This window comes from Rosa rugosa, chromosome 1 (assembly GCF_958449725.1).
Source record: "Rosa rugosa chromosome 1, drRosRugo1.1, whole genome shotgun sequence".
Classification (NCBI taxonomy): Eukaryota; Viridiplantae; Streptophyta; class Magnoliopsida; order Rosales; family Rosaceae; genus Rosa; species Rosa rugosa.
Window position 1 is genome coordinate 1,472,095 of NC_084820.1, and position 18,445 is coordinate 1,490,539.

General features: G+C 37.7%; 2 protein-coding genes and 1 pseudogene across 2 annotated transcripts; 1 reads left to right on the top strand and 2 right to left on the bottom strand.

Annotated features, from left to right (window-relative positions):
• Positions 1-566: 566 nt before the first annotated feature.
• On the bottom strand, positions 567-6,942 carry LOC133726868 (VIN3-like protein 1; annotated as a pseudogene).
• A 7,165-nt stretch (positions 6,943-14,107) lies between these two features.
• Positions 14,108-14,900, bottom strand: LOC133727331 (uncharacterized). The gene has a single exon (XM_062154923.1). It carries the CDS (start codon positions 14,795-14,797, stop codon positions 14,285-14,287), a length of 513 nt encoding a protein of 170 aa, XP_062010907.1. The 5' UTR covers positions 14,798-14,900; the 3' UTR covers positions 14,108-14,284.
• A 1,249-nt stretch (positions 14,901-16,149) lies between these two features.
• Positions 16,150-17,556, top strand: LOC133726928 (probable E3 ubiquitin-protein ligase RHY1A). The gene is made up of 4 exons (XM_062154568.1): positions 16,150-16,355; positions 16,507-16,801; positions 16,889-17,007; positions 17,092-17,556. Exons 2-4 carry the CDS (start codon positions 16,640-16,642, stop codon positions 17,408-17,410), a joined length of 600 nt encoding a protein of 199 aa, XP_062010552.1. The 5' UTR covers positions 16,150-16,355; positions 16,507-16,639; the 3' UTR covers positions 17,411-17,556.
• Positions 17,557-18,445: the final 889 nt, after the last annotated feature.

Sequence of the window (18,445 nt, forward strand, 5' to 3'; positions counted from 1 at the left end):
CCCTCTAGCAGCAGAAGAATACTGCCAACTGATGAAAAAAGTAATGTACCATGCGGAGTTGCGGACCCTCTAGTAAAAGAAGAATTCTGCCAACAGAACAAAGAAGTAATCTACCGTACGGACAATGTAATATATCTCCTTCATCAGAGAATAGAAAAAAAGCGTCTAAAGAGATGAAGATTTTGTACCGCAATCATAAGAAACGTACGCGTTAATGACGCAGCTGCAACTAGTTTGGTAGCGAAGAGGTTCAACTTTGTTAATTAGGAAGGTTTTCAAGTGGGTGCTGGGAATATTCAAGTGCCAAGCTTAACCGGCCATTTAGAAAACGGACCAACAATATATTGTAATGGATAAACGTTCAATAAAGTAGTAAAGAGCATTTTATTAGCTTGACATAAATATATATTTGCCGGTCCTGGCATTGTGTTCATCTAACGTGTGGGTCGTTGGAATCATAAATCATAATGCTTCTTGGAGTATTATAGAACCCATTTGTAATGAAGCTTAAAAGAGAGATGTAGATTGTCCTATTGAATGATTTGGTATCATCAAACCCATGTCCATCAAATTATAAACCAACATTATATAAAGCCATCTGAATCTGATGATCTGATCTTTTTATTAATGCTCTCTTATGTTCAATCTGGCATTGGCTTTTTCCTGCTTTAATTTGCTTTAGGGTTTAGGCTTTTCTTCCCGACTTTGCTTGCTTCAATTGCAGTCATATCCAGATGAGACAGACTATCTCCGTACAGGGCTTTACGGATGGGCAGGTGATGGATATGCCTTTGATAAGAAGGGAAATGGAGATTAAATATAGGTGGTGAACGCTCCAAACAACCCACATGGTACTAATCGGAAAGCCATGCATGGTGAAAAACAGACCAGATGATCAAGTTCAAGGGAAGCTTGTATATCTGTGATGACTCATGACTCGTATAGAGGACCGATTCATTATAACCTTAGAAGTCTCTATTTGTGATGACTCGAATATATCTGTTTGATTGTGGCATCTGAAACTAGTTCTTAGTGTCATAAGGCTCAGCTTTATATACTGTAACTATCGATCCGATCCTTTCAAACCAAAAGCTGATCAGTGTTGAAATGCAAGTTTAATCCAAAGCTTAGCTAGTCCAGAGTCCCAATTCTTGCGGTGAATGGTTCATCCAGAAGACTCTTTTGAGGCTTAAAAATGTACAATTTGGCTATTGCGCTCATGCAAACACAAGGGCATTCTTGCAACTCCTACGGAAATTTGGCTTCTTCAGTACCAGTTTGGCCTCGTCTCTCCAAAAAGGAAGCTTGCGAGAGGGCCTATTGCTCATAAAATCATATACAAGAAGCTGGTCATTTTTTATATGTGGTCATTTTTTCGGTGACCACAACATTTTTCTCTGTTGGTACTACAAAAGCCCTCTTTGGAGCCTCTCTGTTAAGCCTGAGCCAGACGAAGTATCTTCCCAAGATCACAAACTTTAAATTTGGAAGAAGGCACAACTGCTGTCGTAGTTTCAGACTCCCTCGTGGCACCAGAATTTGCCTCAATGACGGGATTCGAAAGAGATTCCTGCAGACCGGTGAATCCGGGTTTTTGTGAGTTATCTCAACACTCTTGGTGAAACACTTTCCCTAAGGGTGACCCAAATCACCAGCCTCAGTATCAGATATTATCCTAAATGTATACTCTGTGCAAGGCTGCAAATTGGAGATCAAAATTCTTCTCTGAGATCTTGAAAAGGTACAATTAGGCTCTTTTGTGTGTGATTCTTCTCCGCTCTTGTAATACTAGAGCTTGTAGCCCTTGATGTCATCAGATGATGCATTAGACAGTCCGATCATTATAATCACAACAGATGAAGGTGTTACTTCCTCCAAGAGAAACATGCAGGCAGCTGGAAGTGAACCATTGCAAAGGAAGGAAAAGAAACAGAAGCAATCATTCAGGTTTCCATGCATGATGATGATCAAAGAGCAAGTAAAAGGAGAACAGTTTCCTACCTCTTCCTGGATCTGCACTAGAAACATTGGCCAACATTCATCTGGTTTCTCAATTGCAAGAGAGCAGAGTTTCAGCACATCACCAGCAATAGATAGTCAGCTGACTATCCCACGCACATTAATTGGACCTAGTTCTGTCTCGAGTTTAGTCTTGGCTTCCTTCACAATATCATGAAGTTATTTAAACCTTGAAGTTCCATCCAGAAGCCTATAACTCAAGCATATCTTGTCCCAGAGTACAACACGTTGAGCATCCTTTGCTATGAGTAGCTGCTTCTTCCAAATTCTGTCAGTATTGATGGAATCACATCAGTCTTATCAGCCTAAGGCTAGAAACTTTAGCAAAACACAGATTCACAAGCTACAGTTGCTTGCTTTCTTGTTATATTTGGTAATGTAAAATAGTAACTATGTTTTGCAAAAGGCACCTCTTTACAGAGGGTAAAGAAATGTTCTTTCCTTAAAAAAAAATAAAAAAAAAATAAAATAAAAAAAGATTGACAAATTGACAAAGACATTATCATACACTACAAACATGAGCAAAAGAGATTTACTAAATCAGAAAAAAAAAAAGAGATTTACTAAATCAGAATAGCAAAAAGAAAACATGATCTTTCAAATTAGAAGTGATTTATGAGATGCCTGACTATAGCACACTCAGAGCTTCAACCAACTAGTCAAAGTGATAGCTTGTCAAAGTCAGGACTACTGCTTCAACCTACACTCACATATGCAAGAGAATTACCTACCCAAGTATCCCAGAAACTTTACCGCATGAAGCACAACAATAACTACAATTGCCCAAGATCAAAAATTCCCACCTTCTCTTCAAAAAAAAAAAAAAAAAAACAACTCCCACCTTTTCACATCTACGCGCGCAGTTATTGTGACAAGATAACCCACAGGAGTTCTCTCACCAGATTCAGATGTACATACTAACCAAAGACTTGGGTCCTTGCTGTCATTAAACAAATGACAAATACAGCAGGAGCATCTCTTGCAGAATGTGTTGTATATGGATAGAACAGCTCTACAAGAATCTCCAAAATCAGAAGCCAGTGACGGATGGGATTTTCCCCCTTTCTGGATTGCTTTTTAGAAGGATGATTATTTGGACTAGAAGAAGCTTTTTTTGACTCCTGCTTTTTGTTTCTCTTGTTAGTAGTCTTCAAAAGTTCGGCCATCTTGTTTTTTGAGGAAGCCAACTTTTTCTTGTCCTTGTCAATGCATGTCCGAAAAAGTTCCTTCTTTGGGACCAGATTTCAGAAACTGTTAAAGGAGCTCTGGACTTCTTGAAGCATCATCTGAATGCCCATTCTTCTCCGGAGTGCTTTGCACACTGGAAGAGAGGCTGAACTCCAGAAACTGGAAAGAGGAAAGAAAATGATGAAGTGAAGGAAAGGATATTAAAGCACCATTATAGTAGAAGTCTACAACCCAGAAATTAGAAAGGCAAAAAAAAAAAAAATTGACAATGCTTGTAAGAAACTCAGATAGGTTTTATAACAAGAGAGATAAAAGGGGCATTTCAGTTCAATGATGAGGCGCAACCCAATCAAATTCTGCTTTATCCTTCTTCCTACCTTGAATGCCTACTATATTTATTTGCATATAAACTAAATCCTTTTTGTCGGAACATTCCAATGGTCTAAATTGATGCATGCTTGTATCTCTTTATATTTCTGACAAGATCTAACATCCTACATCTCGTGGGTTGCCACATTCCTAACCTTCCTAATCAGTTTACTCTACAACCTATCAGCAGCACTTCCATGATTCCATCTACAATAATATAAGTCAAAGATCATCTACATCTTGTCTGAAGATCTAGTCCCACTAGACAGCAGTAGAGCTCTATGCGCCTATCTGGAAAGTCCAACCTGAACCTGTCCTTCCTCAGGAACTCTTAACAAAGAACGAAAGAAAGAAAAAATATTCAACAGGTACGCTATTCAGGGTTGCAGATCTACATAAAGACAGAGGTCCCAGACCACAAGATCTGAAAATTTTCAAAATGACTGCAGTTACAAGAAGTATTTTATATCCCAGAAGAAATAACTGCAGTTACAAGATTGATAGAATGAAATTGGCTCATGTATTATCCTGTTTGTAATATTTTGATACTTTGAATAAATAGAAAAAGAAAATGAAGCTTGATGACCAACACTAGCAGAACAGAGGGTGCACTTGATCCTAGGGGGGCAGAAATATATACTAATACATGAAGAATGAGAGAAGTTCTAACCTGATATAAGCTGAAATAATACTATAAAACAATGCAACATTTGTGATTCCAAAACCATATATGAAAATTGTTTTGTGCAGACATTCAAAGCAAGTACAGTAAAGGCTTCCAAGGATGATGATGAAAATTTTTATCTTCTAAACAGGAAGACAATTGAAGATTTACCAATGCAATCCTACTTGAGTTCAAAAAACATAAAATTTTTGCACATGACAAGAAAAACAAAACAAAAGAACTTGACAAGAGTCCAAGCGTCTGGTCACTCAAGGATACTTGGGATAGTGACGGTTCTGACAACAACATAACAAATCATCTGACTACCTTGGAAGGATACCAATTACTTCCGAAACAAAGTTTACCCTCTTCTACTTTCTACTGATGAAATGTCAGCTACAGATACCAAACATCAGGTAACAACCGCATAGTACGTAGGAGCATAAAAATGTGATACCAAAAGAAAATAGAATGCATACCAAAGATAAAAAGATCAAACCTTTAGCCAGAAACTTATCTTCTGAATCGATACAATGCAATAATAATTAAACCCCTCCCTGCAACAACCAATCCATATCTTAAACCATTACATTATGAAAATCATACACATAATAATTTATCGAATCATACTAGTACTTCATAAACTCAGCTAAATAAGCCAAGAAACCACACATAGTAACAAATTCCTCAAAGTTTTAACCGAATGAGAGCTCCCTTATTCTTTCTAAACAAGCCATTTAGCCCCATGCAACTAGAAACTAAGCATATATTCACAAATTCCTCAAAGTTTTAACCGAAATCACTGTAGCAAGCTGACCACATTGTATATACAGATTGTGTGAATCAAACAATCAAAAGCGTTTTCACATAACTTTGACAGTGATCAGAAAGATTTCCAGCAGACTGGAACGGAATTGTAGAGAAGGAAAAGTAGTGGAGGCTAAAGCTTAGAAAGCGAAAGCAGGAAAACGGATCTGCGGTGAAGAAGACTTCAAAAGATAAGGAGGAAGACGACGACGAATCTCAGAGGAGACGTACTATACCTGCTAACAATATTTTTTTTTATTTTTTTTTAGCATTTTCAATTATTTTATTATTTTACATTATGTTTTTTAATTTTTATAATTTTATTTTATTTTAATAATATTTTAATTTAGACTAAAATTAATTTTTAAGATGTATATATATTTGGATGAGGTATTTATGTGGTATTGTTAATAACATTTTCGGATAAGTTTTTTAAGTCCCACGTGCCACTTCGAAAGCAAATATGTAGATTCCCGATTAGATATAGTGTCGACGTGGCAAGATTAATTATTACAGAGTCTTATCAAATTTGCCGATAGGAATTTTGAATGCCACGTTCGTGTTGTGATCAACTCTCTAGATTTCCGATTAGATTTTATGCATACGTTTAACGTTTTTACTTTGGGCCGCGAACGACGCGTCGTTTGATGGCGTCACCCTGGCGAGTAAAAGGTTGTGGGAATTTCATTATGTGATAGTGATTTGAGTATGGTTATGACTTGTGAGGGCTGTAGCTTTAGTCCAAGAAGAAAAAACGAGGTGTGCTTGTGACTTAATTATTATGCCGAATGACCAATCTTGGATGAGTTGTTAAAGTTGATTTGTTTTTTTATGCCTAGTGGCTTAACATTAAGGTTAAGCCTTGAGGCATGAACTGAGAGCCCTAGACTCAATGACCGGACCCGCGGCAATTCGCTTCCTCCATGTTTGGTTTTAGCCACGGTTATCATTTGGTGTTGATTCCGTTTAAGAAGGATTTGAGCATTTTGCTAAAATGCATATACATGCATCTTCATAAATTCCTTAGTATGGCTCTTATTTGGGCATTTTGCTAAGAATGCCTATTACTTAGCGTATGAAGCCACCATCACATATTACTTCAATGCATAAGTTCGAGTTAAGAAACCGTTGAGTGTCGTCTCATAACTTTGAAGATTGTAATAAATTGATTCCTTCTAAACACTAATGAGAGAGTTTGCATGTGTGGTCCTTTGGTCTCCATCCGCCACTGTTTTAATAGAACTTCTCATTTACAGTGTTGGACAAAATATCAAGTTCGAATCTTTCTTTTTTCAATTATCACAATAAAAAATAACAAGTAATCATCGATCCATGAGTTATGTAATGCAACTTCATAATCTACAAAGTTAGTGAGCCTTAAAAAATTTGTTCTCTTACTTAAAGTTGTATTGAGGCCCAGTGAGAATTTGCTAGACACATAATGACTTGACAGAAAGACAGAACATTTTCTATCCAAAAAAAAAAGAAACACAGAACATTTCGAACTCCAACAAGATTAGGCTAGTTAACCACATTGACGTATAACAAGATTAAGCTACTAATTGGGAGGTTAGTATAGAGGTGCCTTTTGCACAACATAGTTACTATATAAAGAGAAAGCAAGCAACTGTAGCTTTTAAATCTGTCTTTTGCTGAGGATGATTGCTGCTTTAGCATGAATCTCTGCAGTCGTAGCACGAATCTCGGCGGTCATAGCACAAATCTCTGCTGTCCTAGAGCAGAGACCAGAACTGATCTGCGATCTCAGTGAAGTCCAGTCTTGTGAACTCACCATCCATTTGTCTCAAATTCTCAATGAGGTTCATAGCATGTAATCGGTCTGCTGTGTATTCAACTCCAATGAGGTTCATAGCATGGATTTCAGATAGTTCCATTGACTGCTATTGTTATTGTTACCATCCCTCAAAAGCTAGCATTTATTGATGTCGCAACGCATGTTTTCAAGGTTGAAGGTGCGTATATTTTTGCAACACACGCATCCGTTCCATTATTATTTCACATAGTTCTAAACTGACAAACTTGTGATTATTTCTTAAATAGTAATGAAAAGTTTACTCAGTCATGTTTATGCTGAGCTCATTTTAAGTTTTAGTACCCGCTTCCTTCAATTCATTAAACACTTGGCGCTTTTACGAAAATTAGGTTCCCGCAAATTTTTAAACAAAACTTTTAACACCGGTCATTTTAAGAACCGGTGTTAATAATACACATTTAAATCGGTATTTTTCTAAAACGATGTTAGTTAACTTTTTTACATCGTGTGCAAGTTTGACCGATTTAAATTATGTGATGTCTATTAACATAATTCTAGTAGTGCAAGCTCAAATTTCCCAAGCTGAAGTTTCTCAAACACTTCATCGAACTGTCGTTCCTCAAAGTTACGTTCCTCGAACTCTTCCTCAAACAGAAGTTCCTCAAACTTAGGGTCCTCGAGTAGAAGACAAATTTCCTTGTGACAAGCTCCTTTCTTTCTTGAATTTGTTTCCGTAATTTTAGTTTTCGTGTCAATCTCAAGTTCCTTCACATCCTTGTACATTGATAGAGGCTTAACTGTTTCCGCGCCAACCTCTCTGCCCTAGAAAATTGCTCAATACATCTGTCACCAGAGACTTCAGAGACTGATTGCCCTGCTACCATGTCAACTTTAGAGGAATCCATAGGCACAACTTTACATGCTGGAACCAAGGTATATATGCTGCTGATCAATCTCTATCTGCAAGCTCTTTAAATCATTTTCAATCTCCAAGAAAAGTCTAAGGAAGAGGCCTTGGAGATCAAAATCTAATTGAGAAAGCTTGTACTTGTAATTACTTTTGTACCTATTCCAATATTTGCGAACAAGCTGTGTAGATAGGCACAAATGGAGTTCCTTCAACAGTACTTTCTTTGAATGGAAGGCTTTGCCATGTGTAAATAGGAGTAACAACAATGGTTGCAGACACTTTAGAGTTAGTTCCAGATCTGTATAAATCTTGCAACTGTTAGCATTTCCTTGTAGAGCATCGTAGATGCATGAAATGCATCCTGAATTCGTGATATCAGAAAATGATCGGAGCAGCAGCTTCTTCTCTTGCCGCAACAGCTTGCCCAATTGTATCATTTTGCTGATTGCTAACCTGAAGCTAGCTGATTTTTCCTTGGTACATCCGGGTCATGGTCTAGTGACTTGGTCCAAATTGCAATCTGTCTAACAAGTATCTAAAGCTTTGAAGATCTTCTTCCGTTCTTGAAGCTTCCTTAAAAGTGTAACCATGACCTTCTCTATATTGTTTTCGGTTTCTTTATTTTGTAACTATAAAGAAAATTTCAATAGCGTTCTAGAATTTTGTTTTAAATGGATGTTTTAAAACTATGTGAGAATAAAGAGTATGTTTTGATGTTTAATTTTCAATAACCTTGAAGCATGAAAACGTTTTAGAAATTTTCAGATTATAATTTGCGATTTCATGATATGTTGATAATTGTTTGTTGATTTTGTGCTTCAATCCCACATTTTATATGTTTTTTGTTCTTTGGTTGCAAACTTAGAGTTATAAGCATATAATTGTTTCCAAATTAAGATTTGCTAGCGTTCTAGGTCTTAATTGCTTAGTGAAAAACCTATACTTCCTTAGGTAAATCAACAATGAGTTTTGCATGTTTGATTAGCATTCTAATTTATGTGCTTTGCTTAAATCAATCAAACTTCCATGAAACTTTATGCGTTAACTGTGTTTTGTTAGGGAATTGATCACTCACTAGCGATGCATGTTTAATAGGTTTAACTATTGTGCGTTCATCTAGTTAAATAAATAAGGGAAGTAATAATTAAGAACTTCATATATGCGTTCATCTCTGTTCTTGATTGATTTCTTTCTATGACATATTTGATACGAAGTTTATGTTTGATAATCTGCTTAACGTGTTAATGGTTGTAATTACATCTCTACTTCCTCCATTCATCTAGTTCTACTTTGATTTAGATTTAACAACAACGTACAACAAAAAAAGAGATCACTTAGGTTATATAGTTAGATTAGAATAGAAACTCTTATAAATCCCCACTTATCTTGTAATTTTCGTAAATATTTATACTCTCTTTTATTTATTTCTTTACACTTTGTGAGTAATAATTGTTGGTTTAACATTTCTAACAGGAAGTGTACCTCAATCTTCAGCTAGAACGATCACTACTTATTCTAACTACGATTCGATACAGGGTTAATTTTGAGAACTCATTCCAATTGTGTCCACTGATTTTGACCAACGCACGAACTATCTAGCTGGCTAGTGACATTGACTCCATCTTAAGAATTTTTAGGAGAAGTTTAAGCTCTTTGTTCAAATCTTCAAGCTCTTCTGCATAACCCCTCACACAACAACCCCATTCGTGCTTATTGACTCCACCTTAAGCCTTCCTAGCAGAATTTGAAGCTCCAGGTTTAAATCTTCAAGGTCTTCTCCATATCTCCTCCCGCAATAGCCGCATACAAGCAGATTTAGAACACTAACACTTGACAATTGGTCAAGGAGCTCTACACCGTCATTCATTTTCCTCTCTAGCTCTTCCAAGTATCCGGATGAAAGGCTGAGATGCAAGTTGTGCTGTCTTAGCTTCTCAACAACATGTGGCTGGAGTTTTCTTAGAGTGCATTCCAGCAGCTTCAGTTGAGTCTTGAAGATCTTAGTATTCTCAAGCGCAAACTTAACCCCATCGGACAGGAGCTGAAATGGTGCTCCTGCGAGAAAATCAAGAGTCATGGTGCAAAATGAACAGAAGATATATTAGTGTGAAGAAGATAAACTGATGATTTTGAATTGATGTTGAATTGTATCTCACCCTAACTAGCTAGTAATTTGTAAAAAAAAAATTGAATTAGAGTTATATATTGAATTGATAAAAGCTTCTTAAACGTTTCCTGTAGAACCATAAAAGTTTTGCAGTTCTGAGTTATATTGAATTAGAGTTATATAGTGAATTATAGAGTCACCCTAAAAGGAAGCTAGCTTTGAGAAAATGATAATAGTCAGTCAGATTTGTTGAATACTGAAATATTGTCAATTATAACCGATTGAACAAGTTATATCTTACAGTTGGTCTAATGTCCATTATCGCTAATGAAATTCTTGTAAGCTTTTGTTAAAGAAGCTTCCATCTCAATCAGTTTTCTCTGATGAATCTCAATAATTCAACTTAAAAATTTAAGTTCAAAGGCCCTTGCATAATTTAGTACTTCTCAAAGATGGTACTTTGAGTGTCTAATTTTGTTCATTTCATTATATAGGGGAGAGCTGGATTACCTTGTTGTTGATATGCCCCCTAGAACTGGTGATATTCAGCTTACTTTGTGCCAGGTCTTGCTTACTTTCCATATGCACTTTATTTTTTTCTTTTTATTTTAGGGTTCCAGATTAAGAGAATTCCATCAATCAAATTATGCATTCCCCTTCATATTTGTGTGATTAATTTTTTTTTTTTTTTTGAGGGAAATGAAAGACTTAGTTTGTATCTAGTATGTTGTATGTGGATATTTTACCCAAGTTTTTTCCTATTCAAGATTTCTACGTTTTGATTTGGACAAAGTTTTAGATTTCAAGTAGTTTCATTGACTGCTGCTGTTATTGTTACCATCCCTCAAAAGCTAGCATTTATTGATGTCGTAACGCATGTTTTCAAGGTTGAAGGTGCGTATATTTTGCAACACACGCAGCCAAGTATATGGCTATATATATATATATATATATATATATATATATAAAAATTTAAAAAATGAAAAACAAAACATAAGGTATGACATATATAAAGGTACTTTTGACGACCGCATCAAAGCCGAGTTCAGGTGTATATATAAACCAATCTATTATATCTCATTTAAACCATATAGATATGTGTGTGTAGATAGATACATATAAGAAATAGTCTTGCTAAACCAATTTTTCTTTTTTCCGTATTTTCTTTTTTATGGTCCACAAGGCGAGGAATTAACAGTGGCCCGTTGGGTGGCAAAGAGTAGGGCTGTCAATTCCGACATGACCCGATAACACGACTCGAAACCTGCACGAAATAAAGCGGGTTGAACCCGCACGATTAAAAAGCGGGTCAGCGGTGGGTCAACCCGCCATGACCCATTTAATAAATGGGTCGGTCACGGGTCAACCCTCCAACACGAAGTGAACCCGTATAACCCAATTATGTTGTACTTCTTCTTGAAATTTTGGACGTTGGGAGTATTTGATCATAGGATTAAACAATTTGAAATATTTTGCTTTATAATTATTGGATTTAATTATTTATGAATTATATATAATTATTTATATTCTTTGTCTTGTGGAGTTTTTAGCGAATTTAATCAATTTATGCATTTTTTTTGTTAAATGGGTCGTATTGTTAACCTTTAAATTGGTCATTTTGTCTAACACTACACGACCCATTTATTAAATGGGTTAAGCGGGTTGGAAACGGGTAACCCGTTTAATAAATAGGTTGGGTTTGGGTTTAAATTTTTGACACGATTATTAAATGGGTTGGGTTTGGGTTTGTCTCTTGAGACACGACAAATACCGGCCTTGACCCGACACGAACCCAACCCGACACGACCCATTGACAGCCCTAGCAAAGAGGGGCGCCTTCCACTTCTACCGCTTCTTTTTCAGGTCTAAATGTGAGGCTTCAAGTGATATGCATATCTCTATATCGAAGGAATTAAGAATGCTCCTCCTACTCTGAAAGATGCTCCTTTTAGAATCGGAATGTACTTAAAACCTGACGCGCCAGTTTGTGTGGAAAAGAGCTCGAATGTGCTGTTGGAACACATATACAGTTTGGCTCCAGAAACAAGACCTCAACAATACAATCACATATTATAAAATTGAAGTATTTAGATGTAATTTTAGAGTTCAGGACTTCATACATAATAGTCCTCCGCAATCTAATCTTTTTTTTTTGAAATGGGGTTTGGAACCCAGCTTAGCTAGGAGGCTCATCCCCACGCCTCAGATTATTATTAATAATCATAGAATGATACAACGGGGATGACATAAGGCCTGTGACCCATAAGTTACAACAATAATCCTCGTAGAGAATATCCCGAATGATAACAGGACTCTCATCTAACCAAACTGCATCTAGAAAATCAACGCTAGCAAGGTGCATGTGCCAATCTATTGGCTACACCATTTGCTTCACGGTAGACATGACGAAACTGAAAGAAAGAAAAACTACTCACGTACCTCTTACAATCTTCCAATATCCGTCCAATATCAGATAAGTTGTCTGCTCCCTTATTCAGGGCATATACAAGATTGGCACAATCACTTTCTACTTCAACACTGCTCCAACCCTGATGGATTGCCAATAACAAAGCTGCCCAAAAAGATTCTGCCTCCATATGAAGTGCAGATTGTGCAGAACGGAAATGTCGTGCAAGAGCAGCCGTGCATAATCCCTGGGCATTACGCCCCACCACACCAATACCACCTTGGCTCTTTTCAGCGGTAAATGCACCATCAATGTTGAGCTTCAGTCGTCCACTTGGTGGACAGCGCCGATGCATCTTTGTCCGCTTTTGCTTACTGATGGAAACAGGCTGAAACTTTTTGTATTCCTCTAGAAAAGTACAAGCCCCTGTTATCATATGTAGAGGGTTATAAATGCCTTCTTTCCACACAATTCTATTTCTTTCTGACCACACCACCCATGCATAATGAGACAAGGAACAATTCCAAAGCACTAGTAGTCAACGTATCAAATAGGATCCATTCATTTAGTGGTAGAGCCATATGACCAGTTGGGTCAATGTTGAGAGAGGTGAGTGACGCCAAATAACTTAATTGCAGGACAATCCATATACAAGTGTTTCCCAATTTCCACACTATTAGAACAGAAAACACACTCCAAGTCTGGGAGCTGTACCTGAGTCGCCAAGGCAGCTCTTGTGGGTAATATTCCCTTCACCAGACGCCAAGCATGCATACGTACTTTTGGGGGAACCTTAATCTTCCAAAGCCTCTTCCAAAAGCCATCAGACGCACCTCCGTGACCCATAGTATATGTTGATGCTCGATGCTGCATTTGATTTGTCAACCTTGCAATATGATAGCCGGACTTAACATTATACTCCCCAACCCTATCGAAATGCCATTTAAGTCTGTCAGTACCACCAGCCAAGCTCAAAGGTATACTAGTGATCAGGTCAGCCTCGAAACCAGTAAAAATTTCTTGAATGACGTCGTCTTCTATCCAACTTCCATTCTCTTCATCTATTAGGGCAGTAACTGGGAGATCTTCCGTACCTTGCATGATGGGAGAAAAAGGTCTAAAATTATAAGGGAGCGGGATCCATGGATCAGACCAGATGGAGATTGTTTCCCCATTACCCACTTGGTAGCGAAGGCCTTTGGAAAGAAGGTCGTCTCTGCCATAAATTATACTTCGCCAAACATATGATGCGCCCTTAAGAGCCGAGGCATGTAAGAAATCAGAATCAGGATAGTATCGAGCCTTCAATAGCCTGGTGACCAAGGAGTCCGGTCTGGTCAAGAGTCTCCAGCCCTGCTTTGCTAGGAGTGATTGATTAAAGAGAGTCATATTTCGAAAACCCACCACCCTCAGATTTAGGAGTACACAACTTTTCCCAAGAAAGCCAGTGGATCTTTTTCTCCGAATTAGTATCGCCCCACCAAAAGTTTGCCATCAATCTAATCTTAGAGAATTCATTTGTTTGCCAACTATTACATCGATCTATATATTTGCATTGTGAAGTTAAGAAAAAACAGCACTTTGCTGCAAATTATTTAACATTTCTTCCGTCTTGTTTTGATTTTTATTTCTTTAAGCGTTGTAGGAAACTTCCAATCATTGCCATGGTGGCATGGTCTAGGAAACTAGGACTCTAGGGTTTGGTTCTGTAGCGTGTTAATTAATTAATTAGCAGGATGTCAACTCATGGATAATTCTGATAGGAAGCTAGTCATTAGTAATTTCTTTTTTCTTGGACCCAGAGCTAGGCAAATACAAAACAGTATACAAGAGGTAACTAATTATGCAATGATAACCTCCCCTACGCAAATTCCACTTCTGCAGAAGAACATTTTTAATGAAAAATTTACAGAAAAGAAAAATAAAAAACCATATGGTTACTTAGTGTACGATTATATACAGCATTAATGTATAAACAGTGAAATTCAATTAGCCTAGTCAGTCAATAATGAATTAACCTCATTCCCTCAGGCGGGGATTTAATTAGCTACAGTAATCTCATTGGACCCCGGAGAAGCGGCGGCGGACTCGGCCGGAGGGGAATGCGGCAACCTCGCCGAGAAGTTTCTGAGGGGAAAGCTGTCGTCATCCATGTTGGGGTCCTCGTGATCAAAGTTGAGCGCGTAACTCAACTCGTCGTACTTGAAGTCCCCGGAGTGCCTCCTCCCGCTGTGGCGCCCCATGCGGCCAATGACTTTCCGACACTTGTCCTTCAGCTCGGAGAACTCGTGGTGGTGGTGGGAGCGTGCTGATTTTGGGGTGGAGAGGGAGGCGTCGGAGGGACGTAGGAGGCCTAAATCATCTCGGCTGCGGCCGCTGGCGCTGCAGCCTTGAGGGGTCGTAGGGGCAGTGGCGGAGCCCTGGTGGTGGTGGTGGTGATGATGGGATTTAGAGTTGGTGAAGCAAGGGATAATGCAAAGGGAAGAACGTAGCTTTTTCTTGAGGCCGCTTGGGGAAGTCGGGTCAGCTGGCTCCACTATCCGGAGATCCATTTTCCGGTCTCTCTCCGATGACGATTTGTGATGGATTCAGTGCAATGTATGATATTTTCAAGTTAAGGGATGGTGGTGGGTGGTACTTTTGTTGTTTTTGGAGGTGGTGGTGGTTTTGGGGTGGGATGTACTAATTGGGAAGGTTTGGAGGAAACGACGGATGAGAACACGGAGGGTTGGGGGGTTTGAGAGGAAAAGATTTTGTGAAGGCCCGGATTAGTGGGGATGCTCAGAGGTTATCGCTTTTTGACCTAAATTAACCTGTGTAAATATGGGCTGGGCTCTATGTAGCTTATTGTTCAAGTAAAGGTTGGGTTTCTAGTTAAGCCCAATCAGATTTGTGCATGACGTGGACAGACAGAAGGTATGGATGAGATTAGGGGATTTGGGTGTTAGCTTATTTTAAGTATCTTATGGATTAGTGACTAATAGTTTGGCCAATTTGATAATGGATTTATACGATCCTGAGAATCTTTCCTTGTTCTCCTAACATGCCAGATTCACGATTTATTAGTTTTGAAAAGTTACAGAGATTAAGTGAGTATACAAAAAGTAACCTCGTTTGTTACTAAAATAAGCAGATTTAGTCCTTTGTTTTTTTTTTGAATATTTACTAAAAATATATGATCCTTTCTTAAATGGACCTATCGCTGACGAATCAAAATTTTTTTTCACAATTAGAAGAAATGCACCGTAACTGTGTGAAAATGTGCCTCGTAATCTTGAAGTTTTCTACCATTGAAAGAAATATACATCAATTAAGAAGTTGATACTGAATAATTTATCTATATTTCAATTACACACGTTGATGTTTGTATGCATGTGAAGACTGTTAAAAAAAAAAAAATTTAACTCATCACATAAGGAATAAAGTTTCAAGATTCAATTCTTTTTATAAAGATAAAAACATAAAATTAACGAAATTACGGTTGATACAAAATTTATTTACCAATAACCCTTGAGTCAGTTGAGTGTGAGAATCAAACTTTTTAAGGATTCTAAAGGAAAAAAATTGCCCTTTCACATGCTTAGCTGCCTAAATACAATAACAAATTGATGTTCCCATATTTTATACCATTAAAAAGGTAATGTCTAAGAAGCATTTAATATTCCAATAGAGAAAAAAAAGTTATGAATTTACCATCTCTTCCATTATAGAGGGGGCTAAAAGTGAACATCATGAAAATGTGAAGTATATAAAGCCAGCTTTGCCAAAACCAACAATTACCAAACACTTAATTGTAGCACAACGTAAGGCCTAAATCGAGAAGAGATTTGGTTGGTCACGTGGCTCACCCTTGTGTACCCAAATTAGTGCTTCTTTTCTGGTCAGAATTACAACCATTCTGATTGATCTTTAAGCTCATTTGAAACTTCCTCACTCTTTCCATTCCCTTTCCCACCTTGTTCCTCACCCTCTTTTTACTTTTCTTCTCTAACCTCTCTCTCTCTCTCTCTCTCCCTCTCCCTCTCACACCCATAATTGTGAAGAGAGAGAAAGAAGAAGAACAGAGGTTGAAGACATGATTGATTCAGATGGTTTTAGCTACCATCAATGGTATGGACCCTCTTTTGTCTCCCACCAATCTTCTGATTAACTTTCCATTGTCTTCTTCTTCCTGATCTTAGAACAAACCATCTTTTCGTTCTTCTATAGTACCATTTTCTTTCTTCTTCATCATAACATACCATAAGGGATGTCATTTCAGGCAGCTTCTCATATATGAATAGATGGGTTGTATATAAATAGGAGAAGAACATAGTACGTACTTCTAGCGCCAACAGAGTATATTTAAGTTGTTGCGGTTAAAAAGCTCGTAGGCATATTAGACCTTAGCTGCAATGGCGGGGATGCTTCCTGGTGTGGAATGTGCTCGAAGAAGACGAGTCCATCAGAGCGGCGAATCGCCAAGTCTGGCTAATACAAATGGCTGCACCAGACGCTCATCTTTTTGCTTGTATGCTAGCAACCATGAAACACACCAAACCTCAACTTTTTCTCTGGTAATCAATTAACTACTAGGTCTCATCTTTAATTTTTCCTTATTTTTGGATGATTATTTGATTGTCAATTGTTTTTGAATCTTATAGCAAAGAAGCATGTTGAACCAGGCTTCATACAAGGATGAGACGCTAGGAGTGGAAGCCAGAGTTGCCAAAGAGAGATTAGATGAAAGATTGAGAACACAAAGAAAATCACAACCCAAAAGGTAACTACTCAACCCCAAAGGCATATTAGTTACCAAACTGATTGCTTCATTAGTTTTCTTATACAAATGATGAATTGGGTTTAGGCTAATTAGCAAAGAAGGATCATTGAGTAGTGTGGATGATGGAAGATCTACCATGATTCTGAGGGAGTTGCAGAGAGAAGTGTATGGATCAAAGAAGACTACTAGGACTGGGTCAAGAAAGTTCAGCTGGGCCAAGTTCAGCTGGAAGTCATCTGACCAAGATGAGTGCGCTGTTTGCCTTGAGAGGTTCAGGCCTGGTGAGACTCTGGTGCACCTGCCTTGCGCACATAGGTTCCATTCTGAGTGTATGGTCCCATGGCTGGAGAACAATGCTCATTGCCCTTGTTGTAGAATGGGGATAGCTATAGTGTCCCAGTAAATTTACTTCTCTTTAATTTGTTTTAATTATCTGTAATGAGGCTTGCAGTTGTAGGGTTGGTGTGGATCAGAATGTTGACTTTATGAGGCTTCAGCTTGTATCTACCATATGATTTTGTTGAAGAAAGAACGAAAGATTAGCAAGAACTCTCTGTGAGTGAAATTATGTATATACTATATACTGTGTGGTTGGTAGTTTCAAGGTGCTTCATTGTAGGGATCGATCAACTCACACACATTCTTCTCAATTTAGATAACTACCGGACTTCAAAAGCTTAACTTCCGGACCTCATGATCAAACATATAGAGGGAAGGGAAACATATTTGTGCAGCTCCATTCTGCCCCTTGCAAATCAAATGAGTAGGGAATTAGAAATTTGGGACGCGAGACTTCTTGAAAAAATTCAAATATGATTAAGGTATTAAAACTTAAGCTATTAGAAAATGGCCGTTAATATAGTATAAATTTGAGTAAATTAGGGGCTGCATATTGCAATGTTGTTAGGTATAAATCAACATAGGCACAAAAGACACCATTCAATAATTCCCCTTCCATATATAGCGAAAGGGACATATAGAGCTTCTTGTCTTCTTCCATTATCCTTTAGCTTTAAGGACGAACAAATAATAGACAAAAGTTTTTAAAGAAATGCAAGTGAATGAATCTAATTCCTCTAAGTGTCACAATCTATATGTCAAGTCTTTTCACCCCACATCCGGAAATTGAATTTGAGATAATGCACCTCGCATGTGACTAGTGGCCCAAAGATTTGAACATATGGGAGTGCGATTGCCTTGTTGTCTTGGTCTCTGCCATTTTTTCTTGTTAATGACTAAACCATTCATTTAGGTGAATCATCACTCTCATATTAGTGCTTGATCAAAAGTTTGAATCATTAAGTAAGAGTGCCGTTAAACAAATATATATGTTGGTCTTTTCCATATCATGTCCTAGATTTATTAGGATGCATGCTATAGAATAAGACATTCCATTATTTCCATCCTGATTTGGTTAAAAGTTTTCCATCCTGATTTG